At 39.6% G+C, this 25,749-nt stretch overlaps 3 protein-coding genes across 3 annotated transcripts in view; 2 read left to right on the forward strand and 1 right to left on the reverse strand.

Annotated features, from left to right (window-relative positions):
- The first annotated feature begins 1,489 nt into the window (after positions 1-1,489).
- On the forward strand, positions 1,490-14,463 carry slc1a5 (solute carrier family 1 member 5). Its single transcript, XM_081371472.1, has 8 exons — positions 1,490-2,941; positions 8,383-8,425; positions 8,525-8,578; positions 8,876-9,042; positions 9,167-9,400; positions 10,308-10,502; positions 10,593-10,727; positions 12,332-14,463. The coding sequence occupies exons 1-8, from the start codon at positions 2,391-2,393 to the stop codon at positions 12,561-12,563; spliced, it is 1,611 nt and encodes a 536-aa protein (XP_081227598.1). The 5' UTR covers positions 1,490-2,390; the 3' UTR covers positions 12,564-14,463.
- Positions 14,464-17,184: 2,721 nt separating this feature from the next.
- On the reverse strand, positions 17,185-20,682 carry fkrp (fukutin related protein). Its single transcript, XM_081371474.1, has 2 exons — positions 20,548-20,682; positions 17,185-20,128 (listed from the first exon to the last, which is right to left on the reverse strand). Exon 2 carries the CDS (start codon positions 19,809-19,811, stop codon positions 18,201-18,203), a length of 1,611 nt encoding a protein of 536 aa, XP_081227600.1. The 5' UTR covers positions 19,812-20,128; positions 20,548-20,682; the 3' UTR covers positions 17,185-18,200.
- A 626-nt stretch (positions 20,683-21,308) lies between these two features.
- strn4 (striatin, calmodulin binding protein 4) overlaps positions 21,309-25,749 on the forward strand; it is a 28,078-nt gene continuing 23,637 nt past the window's right edge. The window contains exon 1 of the mRNA XM_081371473.1: positions 21,309-21,812. Coding sequence (XP_081227599.1) covers positions 21,330-21,812 — 483 coding nt within the window. The 5' untranslated portion in view covers positions 21,309-21,329. The remainder of the gene's footprint in view (positions 21,813-25,749) is intronic.

Below are 25,749 nucleotides of genomic sequence, written 5' to 3' on the forward strand. Positions count from 1 at the left end.
ATACTATACTACTCCCAAATAAAGCATAAATAGTTTTCAGCCAGTATCCATGTGGGGCAAGTTACTTGGTTAAATCATGTTTTTTTTACGATTCACATCATATAAATTCATAAATCGCCACCTCGTTAAATTGTTGCGTTTTCCTGTGAGATCATGTTGGAATCCCAAAGTGTGTCGACTATAATTCAATCGTCAAACAATCAGCCAAAAATAGTTTCATAAATTGCTTCTTTACCTCAAATCACACTAAAAACTGTATTTGTTATGCTGGTCCAGTTGCACATGGATGTTTAGAGTAAAAAAACAAAAACTTTATAAACAAGGCGTAACTTTTGTTCCTTCAGGTTCCATTATGCTTTTTGGACGTTCATTTAAATGACAATGGTTTCAAAGTGCAACTTTTTGAAAATGATATCATTATATCGTCTCTGTGTAAACTACAAAAACGTGAATTTGTGAAAACGGTGACATCAGGCTCATGCGTAGGCCTATTACGTGTTCAGTTTATAGGCGCATAGTATTTCTTTACAAAGTGACATCGCCACCTACTGGCCAGGCAGCAGAATACAGCGTTTTGAATCGTTTTCGCAGATAGCCTAAGTGTGAACGGGATTGTTTTGATAATGTCTGTAGTACTCAAAAAATGTGAAGGAAAAACGTTTCCGTTTTTAGTAGCCTACATATTTGTCCTTTCATATTTGTCAATCAGCCCCACTGACGTGTTTGATTGACAGTCTGGTTTTGGCATAGACCCCGCCCTCGGTGATCTGTACACCATCCTCCATTGTTTCAACGACAGCCAGTAATATCTCCTAAGAAGTGTAGGTGTTCTGTTGTGGGATGTAAGAATGGATATAGTAGTCTTCACTGACATCAGAGCCACTGAAAACGCAGCGGATGGATTTTATTTATGAAGAAAAGGCGTAAATGTTCTGACGTTCTGACTGACTGTTTAGTGAACGAGGGTTAAAGTTAATCATCAAGTGTGGATCGTTGCCTACTGTTCGCGATCCAACGTCACCTCCAGAAGAAGTAAGTGTATTTTATTATTTTTCAATCGATGTCAGCCAGTTCAACAACAAATGCGTCTAAAGCTAAGGTCTGCTCTATTTCCATAGACAGTATATAAACGTCTATCTCCCTGCAGAATATGTTTTCTGGTTCTGTAGCCATCTTCTCACATTTGCCACATAAGCACCTGTACGACAAGTAATGTAAACATGACGCAACAGCACCCCTCGCATAAATATAATTTTGTTTGTACTTAAGAAAAAAAATAATTAGTTTGTACTTAGCAAACGTTATCACAGTATTTGTGTGTGTGTAGTTTCCAAAAATTGCGCGGCCGTTATCACAATTCGTGTGTGTGTGTGTGTGTGTGTGTGTGTGTGTGTGTGTTGCACATCCATAATTGCAAAGGGGACGTGATTAAAACTTTGTAAGTACATAAATGTATCAAATAACCATTCCGAGACGTTTAGTCCATTCTCATTCGTGTTTATTCTGTGCTGGAGTCTCTTCATCATCTGGGTCCAGCAGCAGGGCGGGGATATGCAGCTCATTTACATTTAAGGTGGTACACACCAAAACAGCTCTTTTTAAAACAGGCCCCAAAAATGACATTTTCAAATGGTTATAATAAATTAACTGTGGGGTATTTTGTGCTGAAAGTGAAACTTCACAAATACATTCTGGGGACACCCAAGACCAATATTACATCTTGTAAAAAGGGGCATAATAGGTGCCCTTTAAAAAAATGCAATTAAATACTGTCAGAACTTTTATTAGAATGTTTTTCCAAATACTTTTATCCAACTAACTTTAAGAGGATGTATGTATTTTTTCTTTGTATTCTTATATGATCTTTCCATTATATCTTCTGTTTTATAATTTTAAACCAATCAAACTGCTTTTTTCATTTTTGTATTGAGAAAAGTGCTTGTTTAAAAAAAATGGCACTTGGTTTGACATTGATATTTGTTTGATACTATAGTTATTTAATGTCTTTCATACATTTTAAGGCCACTTGTATAACCTATTATATAAACTTTTATAATGATAGCAGGTCTTGTGGATGAATAGCCTATAATATAGGCTATTCATCCACAAGACCTGCTGTATATCTACATTTCAAAACCTGACTCTCAAAAGGGGATATTAGATAAGTATTTTGTCAAGCTCATTTGGATGCACGCCCCGCCCTATGACGTCTTGGAACGTAGATTAGGCTACCCTTCCAATACGGAACGCGCGTCTTTACGCTTATTCATTTCCACGCTGCCAGCAGCACACGAGGAGAGAGGAGAGAGCAGAGACAATCAGCTCACACCAAAGACTCCTAGCGCTTTAACATTCACTCTCCGGACACCAGGAGACCTTCAGACAGCACAATGACAGAAGAAAAGATCTCCATAGACGTTGTAAAGGCGTTCAACGGTGAAGCGCACACAGGCGACCCGACCGGCGTCGCCAATGGCTTGAGTGACCGCAAGACGAGCGCGCCGGAGACCACCGGGCAGAAGCTGAAACGGATCGCCATGGCCAATCTGCTGGTCATCCTGACGGTGTCAGCGGTGATCATCGGCGTGTTCATCGGGCTCGGCGTGCGCAGCGCCGGGTTGAGCCGCACTCAGATCATTTACTTCGGGTTCCCCGGTGAGCTGCTCATCCGCCTGCTCAAAATGATCATTATTCCTCTGGTTGTCTGTAGTCTGGTGTCCGGGGCTGCCAGCATTGACCCCAAAGCCCTGGGCAAGTTGGGCGGCTGGGCGATGCTCTTCTTTCTGGTGACCACTCTGATCGCGTCTACTATCGGCGTTATTATGGCGTTCATTATAAAGCCTGGTGCCAATGACGGGAAAAAACTATCCATCAACTCACTGGATGACAGCGGTGTTCCCGAATCCAAAGAAGTCATCGATTCGTTTTTAGATTTGATAAGGTGAGTCAACAATGTCACGTCACGCTTTGTAAATTTGTTCCGCAAGTTTACGCCAACAAACACGTGTTCACACACATTTCGCGTTTATGATTCGGAAGTAAACCCACAGCGTTTCCAACTCTTTCAACCCTAAAAAGCGACAGCAATATATGGCTACATGTGCCTTATTGCAATTTTAGAGCATTTAGGCTATGCCAGCGACCACATGAGGCAAGAAGAGCTGAATGTTATAAGCCAAGCGTTCGAAAGAACCGATTCGTGGAAATGATTCTACCTCCCCTTCAACTGCCAGCGTAGCTTTACCGAACAGGAAGAGGAAAGAACACATTAAGTAAATATGCCAAGAACAAAAAAGGGTTGAAACATTTGCGACATTATGTAACTAGAGTAAAACAATTGTACAACATCTGTTAAAAAAAGCTAGTTACTGCCAACATAAAGTTAATCGGTGCAATCACCGACTGGCGACATGTGGGAAAAAGTAATAACTGCCCAGGAGCCGCCTTATGTTATGTTTTTTTTTTATTAACCTTCTTTTTTTATTAATACGCCATTTATTTTTTCATCTACTATCTTAAATTCAATCAGTGACATTGTTTTGACTGTAGATAGCGACGCGTGGGTTGCGTGACGTTGATCTGCATGTGCTGTAAACGGACACTAGAGTTGCATCAGCTTTGCGCGCGCGTCGCGTGTTGACGCATTAATCCGCTCTGAAGAGGATGCAGCCAGGTTGATGGTCAGAGTTTATAGATGTGCCATTTACCCTTCCCTTTTCTCGGTGTGGCTTCCGCAACTCATAGAATAAATGCACAAATTATCCTTAAGACCTTAAGGCACTTAAAGGCTACCCCTTACCACATAATAATAGACATTCTAAAACATGTATATATTATTCTTTGAACAGAGGCAAACATCTCTTGCATTCCACAAGCCTAAAACCGACTTTGGGTGGGTTTTTTGGGTTGACCCTGTTGTCTTGTAAACAGGTCAAATTTCATCATGTGTTTTACAGAGTGATGTGAAGAGGACACTGTGTTCTCATTTACCTACAAAAACAACAACAAAAATTACTAAAAAATTTCACCAGACAAGCATGCTCATTAGAATATTTACAAAATGTAAATATTTACACTGACACAAATTAGGGTGACTTGACCCAAGAGAAACAGGGTTTTCCTGTTTTTGGTGGACTGTCCTTGGAAATGTCAGTCGGCCCACAAGGTGAGAGATGAAATGTTGTACTTTTTTTTTTTTTTTTTTTTTTTTTTTTTCAATAAATATCACACAGTCATTTCAACTCAATACCTAATATTTTCTAGGTCCCCATTCAGGTTCCAATGTTTTATTAATAGATGAAAACCATTTAAATGAGGTATAAATTATTGTTTTAAACATCCGGTCACCTTAACAGAGATGCATCGGTTCTTTCTCTGCATCTCAGTGCCATTGATTCTGTTTTCAAGACTGGGAAAGGAATAATGGTTGATCATTTGAGGCCGGGTTTCGATTGCTAACAGTCGTTCATTCATTCCCACATGACCGAAGGAGCTAAAAAGCCAAAGCCTGTTTTATAACAGCATTGAGGCTGCTTTAGGTTAATGCAGTTTAATATCTTCTAAATCTAACAGAAGTTAGATTTTATTTTCCCCTCTACAATTCTGTGGGGGTTTTTATTTAATTTTTTTAACCATAACAGACAACTATTTTAGTTCTCATGTGCTTCCTCATCATGCATTTTCTTGTTCCATTCCATGCTTTGACCAATTCCTCAGAATACAGAAGTTATCATTGAAAAGAAAAAGGTTTCAGTCTACATGTGTTGGGATTCCTAATTTACAGCCAAACTGAAAAATGTGTTGCTCCTTTGTCTCCAGGGAAAGTCAATGAGGTGGCGTATGCTTGCCACATGAGGGCCACACACACACACACACACACACACACACACACACACACACACACACACACACACACACACGTGTGCAAACACATGCAAACTTGGACAACAGAAGTAGGGTTAAATTAGGCAGCTTATGTAGCTCATGTCATCCATCAAAGGGTCTGCTCTCTTGGAGTTTCACTGTGAATAAATCCTGCCATACAATCACAAGGACCACCGTGGACCCTGCTGATTTCACACTCTTACACGCACAGTCAGACGGCCTTTCTATTGAAAGTCTGCAAACAGGACATTCTGGCATCCGTTTTTGTAAGTTGTTTCAGCTGTTATCTGTAGTTCTGTTGCCATATCAGGTTGGCTAAGGCAAGACCGACAACAACAACAACATGTGGCACAAGACCTCATTCCACCATATTACGCAAAGGATATAGTTTATCTTAAGTCAAGTCACCTTCATTTATATAGCGCTTTTAACAATATGAATTGTTTCAAAGCGGCTTTACAGTGATAATAGGAAATTACAGTAACAGATATTGTTTTGGCTTTACAGCAGCTTTAGAAATAAAGTTAATTTCCAACTAAAGTTAGTTTTAATTGATTGATTCACTTCCGTTGCGAAGATCACTGGTTATTAGGGGCCACTAACACGACACCGTTCTAACAGAAAACCCTCAACGCGCTCCATCCGCACAAAACAGTGCCGGGTGGCTCGAGAACGCACTCCCAGAAATAGGTGCAAACGATTATCAGTTATCTCTGCTAAACCTATGCAACCAAAGTGAGTCAACCAAACCCAAAGTGAGTCTTGATGTTGCAAACCTGTGTGACCTTCTTTCTTTGTAGAACACAAAAGAAGTTTTGAAAAATGTCCACGCTGCTCTTTTCCAGCAAATGAGCGGTTAAGCGCGAAAAAGGGCCAAAAACCACCATAATAGTGATCTAGACAACTCATGTGCCAGGCTTCATCATTTAAAGCCAAATTGTTTGGTTTATGTGCCAAACAGACTGAAATTGAAGTAATTTCACTGGAAATCTAGCTTGACAGCTTGACACCATTCACTTTCAAGGTATGGAAAAAACATTCGGTTCTACTGAAGAAAGCAAGTCAAATGCGTCATGGAATGTCATGATGGTCAGTAAATGATTAATTTCTGGGTGATTTGTTCCTTTAATCCATTAGTGTGTGTTTTACGCATTGCATGTGAAATCAACCCCCCCGCTCAATCTGGCCTTTTTTGTGTAAACTGAGGTTTTTTTTTTAGACTGGCCAAAGTCAGAGTGTAGTTATATGTATCTGTTAATAGTTAATTTTAATATATAAGCAAACACGACTTGAGATAAATCTTTGATAAAAGTTTTGTCAAGGTGTGTGGAGTGCCACGTTTCAACAAGGTCCTGTTTGACATGTCTCCCTTTTTACACGCCTTCGTAGAAACTTCCATCACGCCTTAGTCATTAAATTGTTGACATTTTTGTCATTGCATGGTATTAGTAGTAGTAGCTTTGGTAACCTGTGACAACATTTGAGTGCGTCAGTCATCAAATGTTTCAATGGTGTAAACTGGTGTCATCAGTGTTGCTATGCAGGTTCCTCCTGGTGTTTTGGGTTTCTTAAAGAGTTTTGCATTTATTTTAAGTTCTAACTTTCTAACTTTAAAATGTTCAGACAAGTGAAATTTGAGGTGGGGACGACCCCTGGCATAGATGTATGGCAGCGACCTTCTGTCTGGGAAACAGCCTGTTGCACAGCACAGCAATTTTGAAGTTGTTTTTCTCTCGGTTTTCCAGTCTCATCTTGCTTCAGCTGTACTATTTTAGATAACGCACGTCTCCTCGCACCTTCCAGGCTTCTCTAGGTGTTAGTGGGAATGATTGCGATTTATTAAGGTCCTTAAGGGCAACAGATTCCAGACGTGTTCAGAATAAAGTCTATAACGACGGTTTTTACTTGCCTTTTTTGGAAATGTAACTGGAGCATAGACTGGACAAAAAGTGGCTTGTTAACATCATACCAGGCATTATTGTTCCATCCGATTGAAGACTTCTTTTTTTTTTTTTTTTTTTTTTTTCGCATACAGACCATATTAAGGTCAGGGATACCGGAATATTCCTGAATGGAGCCTATGTGTTTGTCATTAATCCCCATCTCCAGGCAGGTCCTAGTGCTCATCTAGTTCTTCTCCATTAGAGGGAAAGGGGTTATAGGGGTAGAAGGTAATGTGTGGAATTGGGATTAGTGGAGGGATATAATTGGACTAAATTCTCCAAGTTATTTCCACATCAGCCTGCTCACAGATTGGCTGGTCAGGACTGTGAGGATTTTTATTGTGGGTGGCCTGAAACTGTGATTAGAATTGGATCTTTGTTCTCTCACTACTTTATTCTGAATGGTGTTTGCTAATACCCAAAGTATACTTCAGTTTTGATGTGAACACTTGGCTTATACATACAGACGAATGCACAGCCTTTCAAAATATATTCCATTTGATTAGTGGTGTTGTCATTTTTTTAATTTTGTTATGCATCTACTGAAATGATCTGAAACTCTTAATCCAATACTCCTTTTCTGCAGTATCGATACACCGATACCAGCTGCTCATTCTCACTCTCTCTTCTCTTCGACGGCAAATTAAACAGTCAAATACACACACATTATGTCAAATTGCCAGTCTTGAGTATTCAGGTAAATGCAGTGAGTTTTGGAACATAAATAGTTTGTGTAACAGTATATTGGATCCGTGCATTCGCTCTTAAAGTGATAGCAGCTTAATAAACCTGATGCAAAAGACCGAAAATCACTCGCTGCTCTTGACTGAATAACTTTTGTAAGTTTAATTGTAAGCATTAATCTATTTAATTTTTACATTGAAAACTATCCCGTATTTCTTACCTGAATACTACCATTTATCATTTGTATTAATTTATGCTACCGTTTGCAATTTATTACTGATTGTTTACTTGTTTTTTTGTTGTTTTTGTAAGTTTAGTTCATCTATTCAAATTATCAAAAAATTATGAGATGAAAACAAAATTATCTGTATGGCGGTATATATGGCAGTTTTCCCTGTGGTATCAAAAATGGATTATTAATATTTTTCAAGGTATCTTTTCAAAGTTGGAAATTCGAGTATCGTGACTTTGATAAATAGTGCAAATGCACTTGAAAGTTAGGCTGCTTCTTTGTCTAATGTCTGCACTGTTTCTCATCAGAAGATATGAGTGGAAAAATTTCTTAGTACTCGTTTAAATCCACGTACACAAATCCTTATTAGTGCAAATAACTTCAAGGCGCATGTGCGTACAGAGTTGGGCTGTGTGCATACAGTATGCTGATAACAGCATTTGTCACATGTCCTGTAAACCTAGTAAACGCTTAAAAACTGAATTATACTTTGCGTTTTAGTCAATGCAAGATATGAAAATGTCAACTTCTGACATTAACTAGATAGGCTTTGTTTGATTTAATTGGCTGATTCATTGATTTCTGATTTTAAAGTTTGTCATTTCAGTTATATAATTTCTACCTTTCTCCTCCTTTCAGAAATATCTTCCCATCTAACCTGGTATCAGCTGCCTTTCAGTCGGTAGGTTTAACAAGATTTGTTTTAACATGAAAAGAAGCAGATGTGTTTTATGTGACGTGTGATTATTATTAGATGATTCTGAACGTTTCTTCTCCACAGTATGCCACGGGTTACAAGATTATGAAGAATGATACCAATTTTACCGTGGAAAAGGTACCAAGTCCCAGATTTACCTTAGGATTGTCTTGAAACTCCACTTATACATGTATATATTTATAAAAATATATCTAATGTAAAAATATTTGTTTTAAAAAAATGAATTCTATAAATGCATAGATTTTTTTTTTAAATAAATAAAATATCAATATAAGTAATAATATTTATTCTAGATGAAAAAAAAATCTAGATATTCTAGATATGTATTGAAACATTTAAATATTAGTGGTTGAATGTCATATAAAAAAAACTCTTTTTTTTTTTTAATTCAGCCATTTGTGTGTTTTTGTTTAGGTTCCAATTGGCAAAGATGTGGATGGCATGAACATCCTGGGTCTCATCGTGTTTGCCATGGTATTTGGGGTGGCCTTGAGGAAACTTGGAGAGGAAGGAGAGATCCTTATTAAGTTCTTCAACTCTTTCAATGAGGCCACCATGGTGTTGGTCTCCTGGATCATGTGGTAAGGGCACATCATGTACTTTTATTGTTTAGTGATGTTTGTTCCCAATTTGTGGATTGCGGAGTCCTATCCATTCATCTCTTTGCTTCCGTCAAACCATAACTTGATGTCTTCCTGTCTGAAGGTATGCACCTCTGGGTATCATGTTCCTGGTTGCCGCTAAGATTGTGGAAATGGAGGATGTTGGCTTGCTGTTCGCCAGCCTCGGGAAGTACATTGCCTGCTGCGTCATTGGCCATGCCATCCACGGTCTCCTCGTCCTCCCGCTCATTTACTTTGTGATTACACGGAAGAACCCCTACTCTTTCTTGCTGGGATTGGTCACCGCTTTGGCTACTGCCTTTGGAACCTCCTCTAGGTAAATGGACAGCAGCTACTTATAACTACTGCCAATAAGGACCTTTTTTTTTTTTTTGAAGATCATAAGTAGTTACAGGAACTCGCTTGTAGGAACTAGTCATCAGGGCAGTCCCCCGAGAACTAAATGTTCCCTTAGGATAATTTTCCTGGCAGCTTCCCTTTTAGTAAATTAATTTTCTTTTTTTGAGTAAACTATCCATTTAAAGGTTAACAGGTCAAGAGTTACACCTTGGGTGTGTATGATTTTTCTAATAATTCAACAGCCCCGAGTCAATTATTCCTCTTATACTACGGTTACCACACCTCAAAACATTAAGATGATGTATTTCAAGACATTTGTCAGGTTTTTGTCCTTAAAACACCTATGTGTACGACTAATTTCTTACGCATTTCACCCTAAGCCTCCGTTACTAATTCCAAAACATAATTTTAGATTCGAGTAATGGAGGCTTTAGCAGTTTTATGCAGTTATAGAGAGAGAGAGAGTGAGTATGTGCTGTCAATACAAGACCTACCTGGAACTACTTGTGCGTTTCCTTGAAAATAATTGCACACCTTTGAACAATTAGTCAACCAATCAGATTCCAGCATTCAACAGCCCTGTAGTATTTAAATTCAACATATATGGCGTCGCTACTAAAGCGTCCTTTTGGAACCTCTATTTTCTATTTTTAGTTTAGATCAGTATAAAAACAAAAACTGGTGTTTTACATCCGTTTTGGATCCAAACACATGTGGAAGTATCATGTACCTCAGCTATCTCCTCTGATCAGATTCCTACCCTATTAGATTTTATGTTTTATTACACCACATTTAATTTTGATTACTCGCCTGGTTTTGATTTATTAAATGAGGATTGCATATGCATAATTAAGCAGAAAATAACCATCAGCTTTTCTGATCAGCTCCGCCACGTTGCCCCTAATGATGAAATGTGTGGAGGAGAACAACGGTGTGTCTAAACACATCAGCCGCTTCATCCTGCCCATCGGAGCAACCGTCAACATGGACGGAGCCGCGTGCTTCCAGTGCGTAGCTGCGGTGTTCATCGCTCAGCTTAACTCAATCCCGCTGAACTTCGTCCAGGTCATCACCATCCTGTGAGTTCATTGGATGTCTTTTAGTCACCTCCGTACTCTGATTGATTGGCAGATGTTGACGTTGTAGACTAACTGTTATTTCCTTTATAGCGTGACGGCGACGGCGTCTAGTGTGGGAGCCGCTGGGATCCCTGCTGGAGGGGTGCTGACGCTGGCCATTATTTTAGAATCAGTGGGGCTGCCCACCAACGATCTGTCACTCATCTTGGCTGTGGACTGGCTTGTGTGAGTATCAGGTTTAGATGTTTATGTGGGGCAAAGATAAGGGTGCTTTGATCAGGATTTTTAGGGCCGGTTTCTGATCAGTGGAAGCTGTGTTGGCGGATACGATCACCAATATAAATAGTACTATTCTTAACAATAAGGGTTTTTAAGTATAAAAAAAATTAAGAGATGAGAAAGTATCGTGAATTGACCACTCTTTATATATTGCAAAGCAACATGTACAACATATTCCATTCCCTCTCTTATAGGTGATTAGGAACAGCTTAGAGCTTAACACATATAGCATTACTGTGAAATAAATAATAAAAATGAAAAACAGAACAAAGTAATCAAATGTAAAACAACACTGCATCGTCTTCACTGTATGAAATAGATTAATCCTACTAAATCTACTAAAGTGATGAGTGATTTTCTGTCTTTTGTTGTTTGATTAAAGGGGGGGGGGTGAAATGCTCATTTTCACTCAATCTCCTCTTAATCTTGAGTACCTATAGAGTAGTATTGCATCCTTCATTTCTCCAAAAAGTCTTTAGTTTTATTATATTTCTAAAAGAAAGATTGGCTGTACCGAGTCTTTCCGGAAAAAAACGAGCGGCTGGGGGCGGGCCGTGTGGGCGAAGCTAAAGCTGTGCTAACGCGCCGAGCTAACAACACACAGAGACATTTGTTCAACAGTTTTACTCACCGTCCGGTTCCAACGCATGACCGCGAACATTTATCATTGCAACTGCTCGATCCTTAAGCATTAGGCGATCTGCAAATCCGTCGATCTGGGCTTTGTTTATAAAACAATCATCGTCGAAATGCAGGGAACAAACAGTCTTGCACAACCTCCGTTGATGCTCTGAAAAAACAAACTCCATCCACTGCTCCCTTAACACTGGGTTCTTTGGGAATGCATTTCACCCCCCCCCCCCCCCCTTTAACATTAATGACAGACGACAGCAGGAATATTAGGCTGCTGTCACTTTAAGACTGAATGCACAGATCCAATATACTGTTACACGCAACTTGTTTCCCAACTGTTTGTGTTCATTTAAGACCTAACCTACCCTGTTAAAGCGAATACTCACCAAGCCGGGAAAAACCAAGCCGTCTCGGAGCGCTCTCACAGAAAGCCGCTTGAGGAACAGTATCACTTTCGCGGCTTTGTGCAGTTTTAGTAACTCTTTATTATCCTGCAATTTAGCAACAGTAGACTGTATTTCACGACCATTACTGATCTAGCTGATTTGGACGTTAAGCTTGGGCTTTTAGGGAGAAAAGAAAGCGCACCACTGTGAAGGAAAGAAATGCACTTTATTCTTGCAGTCATTTACTGTAGGGTTGCTATCGTTGCAATGACTCTGCTCTCCGCAAAGACACTGCAAATGTATTGTCCTTTTTGGAAATCTGGTAGAACTGTCAGACCGGTGAATGAATGAAACAATTATTAATGATTTTAGCTGTGCATAGAAAAATCGGCGCCCGATCTATAAGAGCACCTTTAGTTAAAGAGAATGTTGGTGTGGGAAAGCTGAATGGATTGCCCAAAAATTGTTTGCATAAAAAGGCATTATTATAGTATTGCATCCTCATTCTACTTTTTTTCCCCCTTCATTTAGTGATCGCACTTGCACCGTCATCAATGTGGAAGGTGACGCCTACGGAGCAGGTCTTCTGCAGTATTTCGTGGATCGCACCAGTAAAAAGGAGGGGGCGGAGCTAAGTATGGTGCGAGTGGAGGAAGACCCCGCCTCCAAGCCAGAAAGCTCTCCACTCATCGAGAAACAGGGACACTTTGAACTGGAAGAGGTCGCTGGACCTAAACCCTGTGACCAGGAGTCCGTCATGTAGATTTGCACAGTATTTCAAGAAACTTTCCTTCCCTATCTGACCGATCTCATTAAATCAGTCTCTGCATCTACGCAGTGACCATGGGAGAGATGCCGGTTTAATTTAAGAAAGGACAAAGACTACATGCGTTTGGCCCTCGTCTAAGCCCAGCTCTTCATGAAAAGAATCTGCCAAAACTTATGCACATTTAGATGGAAAAATGCTTGAACAATTATTTATTAGATGCTGGTCAGACTTTTTTTTTTTTTTTTTTTTTTTTTTTTCTCATTTTTATGTTTTCTTTACTCCTTTTACAAAAAGTCAGTCCAGCCTTTTAAAATAATTATTTTTTATTATTATTATTATACATGCCCAGATAGTTCTGAATTATATGCTTCTAATTTAAAACACAGATTTCTCTCAACACCTTTTTCATGCAAAATATCTCTTAAAAAGCCAAAGTACCTTCAGAACCTCTGCATCCTTTACTGTCTTATCAACACACCAAATAATACGTTTTAGGTGACATGCTGTTCCATTATGCCGCTTTGAAATACCTCGTACGTGCTGATTCCCTTTAAAACACCTCAGGCTCTTCAGATGTTGGCCCATCTAACAGGTGCCGATACCTTCACTAAACTGAAGAGGAGCCAAAAGAATGGTGTAGGAAGTCTGACAGTTAAGAGCTGACATCTTTATCTCTATGCAGACAGCATTACGTTTTGCTGCTTCCTCTTTGGGGTCAAGTTGATCAGGCAGGAACACTAGCAAGTTTTGTCTTTTGTCTTAAAGCTCCAAGGCTGTTCACACAAGGCTGTGGAAACCTGTTGGTGAGAGAGTGCTGGTTGATAAGCAACTATCTGTGGTCAAGAGGTGTAAAGGTTCCGTTTTGATCAGTTTCAGAAGAAAGCCATAGATTAGAACATGAATCCAGACTGGATTTTTTTTTCTCTGTTTTTCTTAGAATCTTTTTTTGTTTGCTTAAAGAATTTGTGAATGAAAAAAAAAATACTGTTGGCATATCCTTTTTTGTAAAAAAAAACAAAACCAAAAAAAAAAACACGGAAATGAAGTATACAATTTTGTTTGCTTTTTAAAAGTGTAATTTTGAGATCTGTTTGCTTTTTTTTTCGCTTTTTTTTTCTATGCATGTTATTGGAGAAGAGCACAAATATGAAATGCCTGGCATTTTCTAAAGGTAGGGAATTATGTGGAGGAAGAATCCGGCAGAAAATTCTAATACAATTTACTGGTGCATGTTTAACTGTAACTAATAGTTGAAATGAATTGCTTTATTCTCAATTTCCTTTTTTATGGAAATGTTTTATAAATGTACAACCTAAACACACCAGCTGAAGGAAAGTACCAGGCGACAGGGTGCGAGACCTTCGCCAGTGTACTGTATGTTGACCAAATATTTGTCACAATGGTGAAAAGAAAGTCGACACAGCACATTTCTGTAGAAATCACTTCACTTTGACTCCCATTTGATCTGTGTGCGGATAAATCCGACCAAAGATGATCATTGCTTTTATTTTTTTATTTACTTACCATCATTTTTAATAGGGTGTTTGGTGCTTGTAGTCTGCACTATTATCTATCAGTCTTATTTCTTTTCTGTTCCGTTAGTGCTCAAGATGTATTTCAACTCATGGATGTATTTCAATTCACACGTGTGTTCTGTGTGACTGACTTCACTCCATTAAAAGCCTGTAGTATGTGCAGTACTGTGCAGGCTTCTCATTCCAGGTGGCTGTAGTTCAGCTGCCCTGTTAATGCTGATATGTGTGGGTTTGACAGGTGGTTGTATCATAAATGGTTGCGTGATGATGCCATCAGCGGACACAAAAGGTACTGTTAAGAGAACCAGTGAATGTACTCCACGCTCACTGTAGAATAAAGACTTTCTTTTTTTAAATAATTCAATGTTGTCTTTCTTTTGAGTTCCCAGCCAACATTACATGGTGGGGCCAATGTTGGCATGGTAAAGGTTTGAGATATGGACCCCAATGTGTTTGAGGGCTAATTCAGAGGCTATACAGGCTATATGTGAACCTGGACCACAGTCTTATGGGTAATTTATTTTTAAATTGATATGTATACATCATCTGAAAGCTGAATAAATAAGCTTTCAATAGAACAATATTTGGGACAATAGGACAATATTTGGCCGAGATACAACTGTTTGAAAATCTGGAATCTGAGGGTGCAAAACCATCTTTAAAGTTGTCCATTTCTGTTGGCGATTTTGTTGCATCCACTCACAAAAATACATTTTTGATATATTTAAGGTAGAAAAATATCTTCATGGAACATGAGCTTTACTTAATATCCTAATGATTTTTGGCATAAAAGAAAAATGTATGATTTTGACCCATACAATGTATTGTTGGCTATGGCCACAATTGGCTATTACCCATGCGACTTATGACTGGTTTTATGGTCCAGGGTCACATGTAATAAAGCTACTCTGACTGGCTCTGAAACCCATGTAGGGCCCATACTGGGGCTGATTCAGATAGGGCTGACATGACGCCCATGGACAAACCCATGTAGTGCCCATACTGTGGCTGATTCAGATAGGGCTGACATGACGCCCATGGACAAACCCATTTAGGGCCCATACTGTGGCTTATTCAAACAGGGTCAAGATGGAACACATAGATAAACCCCTTTTGGGCCCATACTGGGGCTAATGCAGACAGGGCCAAGATTAAAAACATAGATAAACACATTTGGGACTCAAATACCCACCATGAAATGTGGGAATCTGGGAAAATCACTAAAATTAGGTATATTGGGTGCCAGATGATTTTGCAACTAACTAAAGCATAACCACTTGTTTGTTTGGTTATCATATCTCTTATTGTCTATATTATGTTTATTATACAGCTCTCTGGAACACTAGCTGCTGATTTCCTATGTATTGGTGCTTCATATCACTCCACAGTCTTTTTCAACTCGCATTGAAATTTAATGACTCGGAATCATGTCAGTGCATTTATTTATTTGGCAAGAAGATCTTTAGTATGAAAGATAAGGTACAGTCAGCCGATCATTACTGCAAAATTAACGCCTTTAGAGAATACAAGACTCCTTAGCTTCTGACAATATTTTAGGTTGATTTAGAATTAATGAATTATCATTTTAAACACTATCCTGCTCTAAACAAAAGTAGGGGAGAGTGGGTTGATTTGTGCCAGGGGGGAAGTAGTTCCACCCTTGTTTCTGGAAAACCATAAGAAATTGGTCATGTGACCACATAATTTTGAAAAGCAATCACTTTTACTCATCCTCCAAAGAAGAGAGACACATGGCATGAGAGTTAAGCACATTTTAGTGCAAAAAACTGTTTTTTCCCTTTCAAAGTAAAATTTCTATGATTAAGGTTTTTTGATTGTAGTGTCTGAACAATTATAGACAAGTTTGAAAACATTTCGCACATGTTTTAGTGCTTTAGTAGGCTACACAATGAGTTTATACAGTTAGCATGATGTTAGCTCTTAACTGCTGGATCATGCTAGTTTTTCAAACTTGTGGGTCTGGGGTGATTTGTGCCAAAGGGCCTGGGTTAAGTTGTGCCAGATCCAGACCACCTAGACCTACATACTCACAGGGGATAATCTTGAGAAGTGAAGAGACGGGCATGCCTCATCATTGTTTGCTATTTGTTTAATTTAGCTAACACTGATTTCAGTTTTGAGTTTGCACTATGTTATTAAAGAGAAGTTTTATTCCGTTTTTAAGTGGCCTATGTCACAATAGGATGTTCAGAAATTAGCCTAGTCACTTTATTCTTATATGTTACATAATTGACAGACAGCACTATGTCAACAGGCATCTATTGCCAAAGCCTTTTTGCCTGAAATGATTCACAAATATCATATATTGTGTTGCTATGGTGCTCTAAATGGTTGCTAGGGCATAGCTTGATAGCTTCACAATGATCCTGAGAGACTGATTGGTCATCTGAGTAAAATGAGCCCGCCCCCTTGTCTCTATGACACTGTGATCCAGAGTTATGTTCAATACAAAATCCCTATGCAATTGACCATAGTTGGAAAAACACATGCTATGCTATTTCAGTGTGACAATATCTAAATAAACCTTAAATTAGTAATTTTGTATTGAATTTATCTTGCTTTCATAAAGCATTACGGTTCATAACATTAAAATGTTCTGTTTTACTTCAGAAATCACTGGCACAATTTACCCCCAATGTATTCCCCCAAAGGCACAACTTCCCCCGCACCAGGGGCAAGTTGTGCCATGAGACCACTTTTTTCCCATGAGCAATATTTCTGAAACAATTTATTTCAGATCCAAAGTTATAGTTCTCAGGGATGCACCACATCCTGAAATACATGTACATCCTTAAGTTGAAGGCATTTACTGCCATGGCCTCACTTTAAAGTCACTTTGAGTAAAAACTGGCACAACTCACCCCACTTTCCCCTAACCGGTTTAGGAAAGCTTTAAAGATTTTTCCCCAAATTAATACTGTATTGCAGCAAGTTCAGCATGTTTGAAGACTTCATGGCCTACTGCGCCACCTTGTGGTTTATTTAATACTTTGTAGTAACTATATTTCCACTTGTCCTGCAACATCAGATGAACACCAAATTAAAAAAAACTCATAAGTAATTCCATGTGATTTATTTCCAGACATTTGAAATGCATTTACATGTTAAGACACAGCAAGTGGTAAAGTTATGTTATTGTGTGTTTGTTACTACTTAATCATTTAAATATTTCACGGTCATTATGTACGTAATGTATTATACAGAACATTAAGAAGCACATTTGTGAAACACTGTGCCAAAACCAAACGAAGCCATCAAAAACCGAAAGAATAGAAAACGGTTCAAAACATGATCAATTCATCAAAAAATGTAGGTAAAACAGTCTGAGTCAAAACAAAAATGTAAACATCATTTAACTTTTTTTTATCATGCAACATATTGTTTATGTAACAATTCATATGGCATGAAAAACAAGACAAGTACCAGTCTAAATGACCTGGAGCAAGTATTATTAATAAAGTGAATAGGTGCATGAAACAGTAGCTGCTTTTCAGATTTATCGTTCAACAACAGCTTACACGTCTCCGTATGTCAATGAAAACATCCTACACTCTACAAAGTTCATAGTGGTAAAATAATGATCATAAATCTGAAAAGCAGTGGAGTTATTTCAAGGTTTAAATGAGCTGCCTGGGTTATTAAATGGTTTTCATGATGCAGGCTTTTTAAAACTTATGTTTCTCTTACAATCAGTTTAAAAAAATACTAACTTTTGTTATGTTTAATTACTATAGAAATTGATATTAATATCATGTACTATAAAAAAAAAAAAAAGAAGCTGTGACCTTTACGCCATTTTGACATTCCTGGGATTCAGCAGTGTAAAAATGACATGCTAAAACTTTCAGAACGTTTATTACCATCGTTACATACAATATATTTAGACTATTTAGAGATTCATGACTCACCAGATCACAACACACACACATATAATAAATAAAACTGGCAAGACACACTAACATTCAAGTGTTCAGACACAGACCGAGACGTTTAGTCTGGTAGTAATACTCTAAAAAGATTTTCAAATGTCAGAAATGCAGTCTTGCGCAATTGTGTCGCATCAAGTTACTGCTTGCTATGATCCTAACGTGCGACTCCTGTCCAGCCTTTTCTTTGCAGGGTTCGGGTACTGGGGGTTCTCAATAACCCCTTCCCCAAACTTGAGTTCCAAGAAGGCACGGTGGTTGTTTGGACCATAAGCGGTGATGCCAGCAAATGGCATTGGCACCAGGGGCTGCAGGAAATGTTCTGGGAACTCAACGTCTTGTTTGTGCTCAGTCCAAGTGTCCCGGGTCATAACTCCATTACGGGGGTAGAAGGGCCACAAGTCTACATGCAAATGGTTTGCTTCACTATACTGCACGCGGTAGAAGTCACCCTCCACCGCTCGCTCCCACACATAGCCGTTAGCATCCACCAGTGAGCCGGAGTCCAGGTTCTTTAGGTAGTCGCAATTCGGAACGTCCTCCATGTAGATTCCCAAGTCCACGTCATAGTCCCATGGGATTATGTCCTTGTGTCGGGCAGCTCCCAACAAAGAACCCCCTTCCAGCCAGTAACGCACACCCGAGCTTTCCAAGATGTTGACAACATATTTAGTAGTCTCTCGGAGGGCACGCAAGCAGCAGGGTGGTGTCCAGCGCTCGACGTAAAGGTATTCCGGTGTGTCGTCACGCACTGTGCCGAAACATCGCGGCGTCTCTTTACTGCAGCCAAACCACTGATCTCGTCCATCAGGCAAGATCACACGCTTCAGGCCAAAGCTGCGCAAGAGGTGATTGGTTGCATCTTTCAGGCGACTATCCGCCTTCCACTGGTTGTGTGCAGAGGTAAACAGTGGCCGATGACTGGCGGAGAACGAAGGTCCCTCCAGGAGCTTGACCTTCCATCCCCGCAGAGATGTTTGGACAAACAAGGAAGACATCAGGGGGCGACCTAAAGGAACTGAGAGATTGAAGAGGTCCTCGGTACGGATAAGAACCACGGCGTCTCCCTGCAGGGCTGTGCAGACGCTACCGCTGCTCCCTGAGGCCGCAGGGTTGTAGGTGGCGGTCCATTCCCGCAGATTCACCCGAAGGTGCAGGCATTGCACTGCCGAGCGGGTCAGCACCGGCGCAGCAACCAGTCGGACCGGCCCGCCACCTTCCCCTTCCAGCTCCCGAATGAGACGCTCAATTTGTCGGCCGTGGTCCAGCTCCACACCATCTGGAACTAATAAAGCAAATTCCGTCTGCACGTTGAACTCGGGACGGTGAGTTTGTGGAGGCTGGTCAGGGCTCGGCGACAACACCAGGAGCCGGGCTCCCTCGGGAAGAGCCAAGGGAGGGTACGGTGGACTTTCGGCTACAGCGAGGAAGGGCAACTCTGGTCTCTGGCGCAAAAAAGAGCGAGCAACATCACCAACATAGTTCTCAAAGTCTTCAAATTCACGAACAAGGATCGTGACGCGAGGGCCACGCATGTTGCTCTCAAGGCCTCCCAATTTGACGCCTCCAACTATACTTCCACCAACCAGATTACCCATAGCTCCCAGTCCTGGCACAGGAAGAGATGCTTTCTTTAAGCCCTTACCTTGTTCCCGACGTTTCTCCATCATCTGCTGCTGGGCCCGTGAGACATAATATAGGATGAGCAAGTTCAAAATGATTGCTCCAGTTAACAGAGCCTGGCAAAAACTGATACGCATTATGGCTCTTATTGTTATATGCTTTTATGATACATACAGTAAGTGAAATCTCAGGTAGAGAGAGAACTGACAATCTTGACCAACATAACTCATCCAAATTCCTGAAATCTTGAACATTAACATTCTGGTTTGGTCAAAAAGCAAGCAAAGTGGAAAGAGTGTTTGAGGTAAATATTTGATGAAGCATCTTCAATGACCAGATCAGTTTCGGCTGATTCCTTTGTGTCAGCTGATCCCATCCAGGAAAAAAAGACTGATGGACAGATTCTATATTCAACTCCATTGCCTTTAGTTCTTCACAGTTCATTAAATATATGCTATAAAAGGAGACAAAAAAGAGAACATTTTAATTAACAATTTCACTTTGAGCTTTTCAAAGACAAAGTAGGCTGCAAGTTATTGTTTGAGACATCCAGATCAAGTTTGTATAACAAAAAGCCTATTAGCCATCATTACAAAGTCTAACCAACAAAGATGACCTAGAAATACACAGAGATGTTTAAATCTGCTGTCCCAATTAGAGATGCGCTCTAGATAACCTACATTCATGTATATGAGAACCTCTTATTTGATCACTTGAGACAGGTCCATACAAATATAGAACATGCATGCGAAATTAAACCTAAACAAGCCTACAATCATCGATTCATGTAGATCTATGCAACCGCTGATCTTAAAAGCATACAAATATTCCCGGTGGCATGCAAAACTATAAATCACGATTGTGAGAACTAACATTTTACGGTTTGATTCAACATTTTCCTCATCAGCAGATTGTCTGCACGGTATTCTTGCTATTCTTCCCCATGCTGATTAGGAAATGAGCAAAGGAAGTCTGAGAGAAGATCACAATGTAGCAGGAAGCTCACACTACTGTGTCGCCCCGATCAATCCCGTAGAAATAGAACGAGCGGGTAGAATGACAAATAACCTGGAATTTCAGTTCTCAAATGGGCGGGGCTTAGCGGTGATATAGGTTTAAAAATATATTTAACTTTTCACAGTGTATTTTTGACTTGTATTTTTTTATTACAATTGTAGCTTTTTTCTCTACCATTTTGTCATACGATTTATTAAAAAATAAAATAAAAAATAAAATAAAATCGAATTTAGAAATTAAAATGACAAATTACAATATGCAGGTTCGTAACTGAAAATATAGAACATAAAATATCTTAAAGAAAAACGAAATATCTTTAGAAGAGGTAACATGAAAAATATGGAGTGACGCGACATTACCACGTGATTGCTTTTACTTTTCTCACCGCTTGTCAGGATGAGCCAATCACAGTCTTTGTGATGACTGCACTTTTGACTCCCAAAAAATGTATGGATTGCTGAGGTGATTTTTACTTGTTGGTGAGCCACAATTCTTTCTACTCAATAGATTTAAACGATTATACGTTGTAGCGGCTCTATTTCTCGTCTCCAAGCATCGTAAATCCTGCAGTTTTGTATATTTTCATTTTTATTTAGGAGCCGCAAAACGCCCCCTTGCGGATGCCTGTTTAATAACCCATGGGGAGGAGCGTTTGCAGCCATTCAGTGGTTGAAGTGGATCACTATTTGGCACTTTCCCGTGTGTATGAGTACTCGCTCGTCTATCTGTATCGGGCAGGAAAACGGGAGAGGGCTTCGTTGGAGACTTCAAACAACGGGGTGGCATATTCTTCTGTATTTCCACCTCCTGGCTCCGGCGACAGCTCGAACGCTCTGATGGAGGCGGAAAGATCCGGCGGGGTGGCTGGAGGAACGAACCAGAGCCCCGCAGGAAGCGGAGCGGGGCGCAATCCGAACGGGCCGAAGGCTGTGCTCGGTCCGGCTCCCATCGCAGCAGCCGCCGCCGTGTCCGGGCCGATGGCTGGGTCTTCCCAGCCGCGAGATCCGCAGGACGGGGAAGCGGGCCTCTCGTTGCCCGGGATCTTACATTTCATCCAGTTCGAATGGGGCCGCTTTCAAGCCGAGAAATATCGCTGGGAGGCCGAACGAGACGAGCTGAGGGTAAAACAGCGTTTCTTTAATCGCTTGTTTTGGTCTCTTGCAGACGGATATTCCTTGAGGAAGAGCACATTTCACGTTACAGATAAGACGCAGGAGAAGTCACGATCGCCTGCTTATTGTTGATCAGGCGTAGTTTTGGGATTTAAGTATTCCTCTGTTGTTATTCATTGAAACAGTAGCAGATTTAACTGTGAAATGTTGTCCTTTTGTTGAATAGCCATACCCACCTAAGGAAAGGAGTCGATTCTGGTTCCGATTCATCTAAACGATTCTAGTTCCGTAGTGCTGTTGTAGTAACGTTACTTTTTGAGAAATGAGGAAAAAAGTATTCTTATTGTATTTATTGCTGCCACAGTCTGTTGTCCAATTATGAGATTGGTCGTATTTATTCAATATAAAACTATGTAATATAATATCATTAAAAAAAATCACACAAAATAAATCAACGTTAGTGCATATCTAGTAGCCTACACTTTGTCATATGAACAACCAATTCAGTTACTATGCTGATTTAAATCAAACGTGATGATATAGCCGAACACAGTAACAGTTTTGACCAACTTGTGGTTTGGAAAGTGAGTTAAAAGATTTCAAGAACTGAAACCCAACTCGTTGGTATGTGTTTTGATTCTTTAAAAAGAACCGGCACAAAAGAGTCATCCGATACTCGGACGAATTACACTGGTGTTGTTGTATGCTTTTGATTCAGTTAAAAAGGCTCAACGGAGCCATTCGTGTGGGAATTGAACTAAACTGGTCGTGCAATTGGTTGGATTTACTAAAAAAAAAAGCAGTAACATAATTAGTTGGCTACTTGGTCCATTTTATAGTCGAACATGACGAAAGGAATACACTGCGGTTCAGTGAGTCAGTTTGGTTAATTCACTGAACTCTTCGACTTACTGGAGACCTAAGTGTTTTTAAATGTATAATTTTATTAAAAATAATGAGTTATTTTTACTTTTTATCTCACAATTCTGACCCTTTTTCTCTTAATTGTGAGTTTATATCTCATAATTGTGACTTTCTCACAATCTCAAATTTATTACTAGCAATTCAGATTTTTTTTTTTTGCAACTGAGAGTTTATATCTCATTATTAAATATATCTCATTCCTAGTTTAGCCTATATCTCACAATTCTGACTTTATTTCACACAACCCTGAGTTTATAACTAGCAATTCTGACGTTTTCCCCATATAAAATTCCCCAATACAATATTGCAAGATAAAAAGTCCCTATTACCTTTTTTATTTTTTTATTTTTTTTATTCCATGGTGGAAAAAGCTTTATAGAAATTCGAATACTGATCGCAATAGTAGTTCGATTCACTAAAATAACTGGGGCCAGTTGCACCATCTACGACTTATATTGGCACTAAGTTTCAACTTATGCACTACTAAATATTTTTGCATTGCACCATTAAACTTAGTTGACGCGTAACTCTACGTATTAACTAAATATTTATGGAAGCCTCCGAGCAGAAGTAACGGTTGGAATAAAATAGCAGACTGATGCACATGATTTATTCTCGATAAAATCTATGCTGTACAATACAATACACTTAATATCCTGCACTATTAACATGGTTTTCTTTTATCGTCTTATATCTTTCTCATCCGTGGCATTAAGTGCAAGCTAATAGAATATAGGCAGTTCAGGAGCTCCCGACATTTATTTGAAATTTAAATTCCAAATAAATGTTCTATTAATTGACATTAATGTCACATGACCTATTGACTGCTACTTCTTTTGTAAATTGTGTAGCTTCTGTCCAAGACATGACGTAATGCAGTCCGGCTGGAGAATTAAAGCAAGTGCTTTTTTCAGTCCCAAGAGAGCCGATCTGTGCGTCTAGCACAGGAGATGTCAAAGCAATTTTGTAATTTAATGCAATTTTGTAATTTAATGCTGTTACTTACATGTATTACATTACAATACGTGAAAGATGTATGGCTCTAGTTATTTTATGTGGAACCTGGAAACATAAAATGTATTAGAAAAGCTTGTACTCACATCAAGAACATATTAGAGAGAAAAAAAAAGATTTCAACCTAGGATTAGGGATTTGCTTCCAATAAAATGTGCTTAAACTGTCTTTTTTTTTTTTTTGAGTCGGACTCCCCTGGCCTAGTTTGCAGCAGATCTTGGCCTGAGAAAAAGCTTAGCGATTAAGTGACCCCATTCAAACAGTGCCTGTAGTAGATTACATAAGGAGTTGCCAGTGTGTGCTATAATAGGACAGGCCCTGTGGCTCTCATGGACAACTTGTGTGTGTTCTTCTGCCAGGCCTCTTCTGGACATGCCCATGGAAATGTGCACAGGCTTCAGGGACCAACTGCTTGGTTTTCCATGTCCCACACACGTTGTTTTTGACTTGGCCTATAAAAAGTGTGGTACGGGACAGTTGTAGTGTGACAGTGGCTGGTTTGCCCTGCCATGGGACATCATGTTCCCTGATGTTTTTATGTGGGACACCTGTGCTATTTTGTTTCTTTTGTGACAGGCAGGACCAAGCGTGCCGCACAAGCCCTGAAAAGTGAAGCCGAAACATCTCGATTGCCCCCCGGTGACTGGTCCTAGTATAGGTCATGAGCCCCGCCTCCCCGTGTTATTCAACGGGACGTGAGACCAACTAAACAATTAAATTACACTTCAAATATCTTTTTTCCAAAGGTGGTTTCTTTCATTTGCTGTTGTTTTTTATCACGCTAATGTAAGTTCAAGTGTCTGTTTCAAAAATAAGTTGGTTTTTAGTTAGTTACGTGATGCTATAAAAACGGTGGTATAACGTCATGATTGACAGGTTCTCTGAGCGAAGTAGTCACTGAAGCACCAACGGACATTTTTTTCGGGATCTTTGGAGGACTGAGGAGATTGTATTTACTTTATTTTAACAAGCCTCTTGTTTTACTGCAATCAATTTTTAAAAAAGTGCACTCAGGGAGAGTGCATTCTGCGAGAGTGAGGGCGGAGCGTTGATTTCGCGGCTTTACTTCCTGCACACTACTGCGCAGGTCTGGTCCCGATATCGCTACTGTGCAGACTCAAGTTCCATTATGTCAGCGCCATATCGGGACACTGGCGGCTTCAGTTCTCACTAATGGAAGAGAGCGAAGGGGCGTCGTCCATCTTTCTTTACAGTCTATGGGCAGGACAGGATAGTTCAGGAATGGCGTCCTCTGTAGCAGCCAGGGTTATCATTGTTAACTAAAACTGTAAAATATAAGTATTAGATAAAAGTTTTAAACGAAACGAAAATTAGAAATGCTAGAAAAATGAGAAATTACTTACTGAAATTAAATAAAAACTAGTACAAAATAAATAAATGATATTAAAGAGGAGCTCTGCGTCGCGCCTAACAACGCCCCTTAGCTGTTCTAAATCCACTGTAAAACACAGCTTCGCGGGGCTTATTGCTTTTATAAAACGGTTACTACATGAGAATATTCATTTTAATATTTATTTTATTCACAAAATAAACACCAGCATAAACAAATATAACGTTATAACCACTGATCTATATAATGTCATTCTATATAGATCAGTGGTTATAACACATTTATTCCTCCGCCAAACAATGTAGTTCCAAAGAGGTTGCTAAGCAACACATGCAGCAACAAAGAATCACAAATTTCAGTTGCGCAGTAACACTAATGTAATGTGGTAATCACAGGTGTGTGTTTGAGTAATTTACAACGGCTTCAAACGCGTCTCAACCAATCAGAATCAAGGACTGAAACTAGCGATTTTATAATATGCTTTTTTACATTTCTTTAGTGTAATGTTGATGTTTGGGCATGAAAAAGGTCTGCAGAGTTACAAAGCGCAAAGTCACTCCAAAAGCAGTTATTCTCTATATCAGTGCACACTGTTTCTGAACTCCCCGAAACGCCTCCTTTGTAGTCTTGAGTTTTCTTCCAGGAACGAACACGTCA

This window comes from Scardinius erythrophthalmus, assembly GCF_964197995.2.
Source record: "Scardinius erythrophthalmus genome assembly, chromosome: 7".
Taxonomy (NCBI): Eukaryota; Metazoa; Chordata; class Actinopteri; order Cypriniformes; family Leuciscidae; genus Scardinius; species Scardinius erythrophthalmus.

What these genes read in the sequence shown, in the direction of transcription:
- fkrp (XM_081371474.1), bottom strand. Translation starts at nt 19,811, where the DNA reads ATGCGTATCAGTTTTTGCCAGGCTCTGTTAACTGGAGCAATCATTTTG.
- slc1a5 (XM_081371472.1), top strand. Translation starts at nt 2,391, where the DNA reads ATGACAGAAGAAAAGATCTCCATAGACGTTGTAAAGGCGTTCAACGGT. An exon ending in GCCTTTGGAACCTCCTCTAG is followed by an intron (nt 9,401 to 10,307) that starts GTAAATGGACAG and finishes TTTTCTGATCAG; the next exon opens with CTCCGCCACGTTGCCCCTAA. An exon ending in TTGGCTGTGGACTGGCTTGT is followed by an intron (nt 10,728 to 12,331) that starts GTGAGTATCAGG and finishes CCCTTCATTTAG; the next exon opens with TGATCGCACTTGCACCGTCA.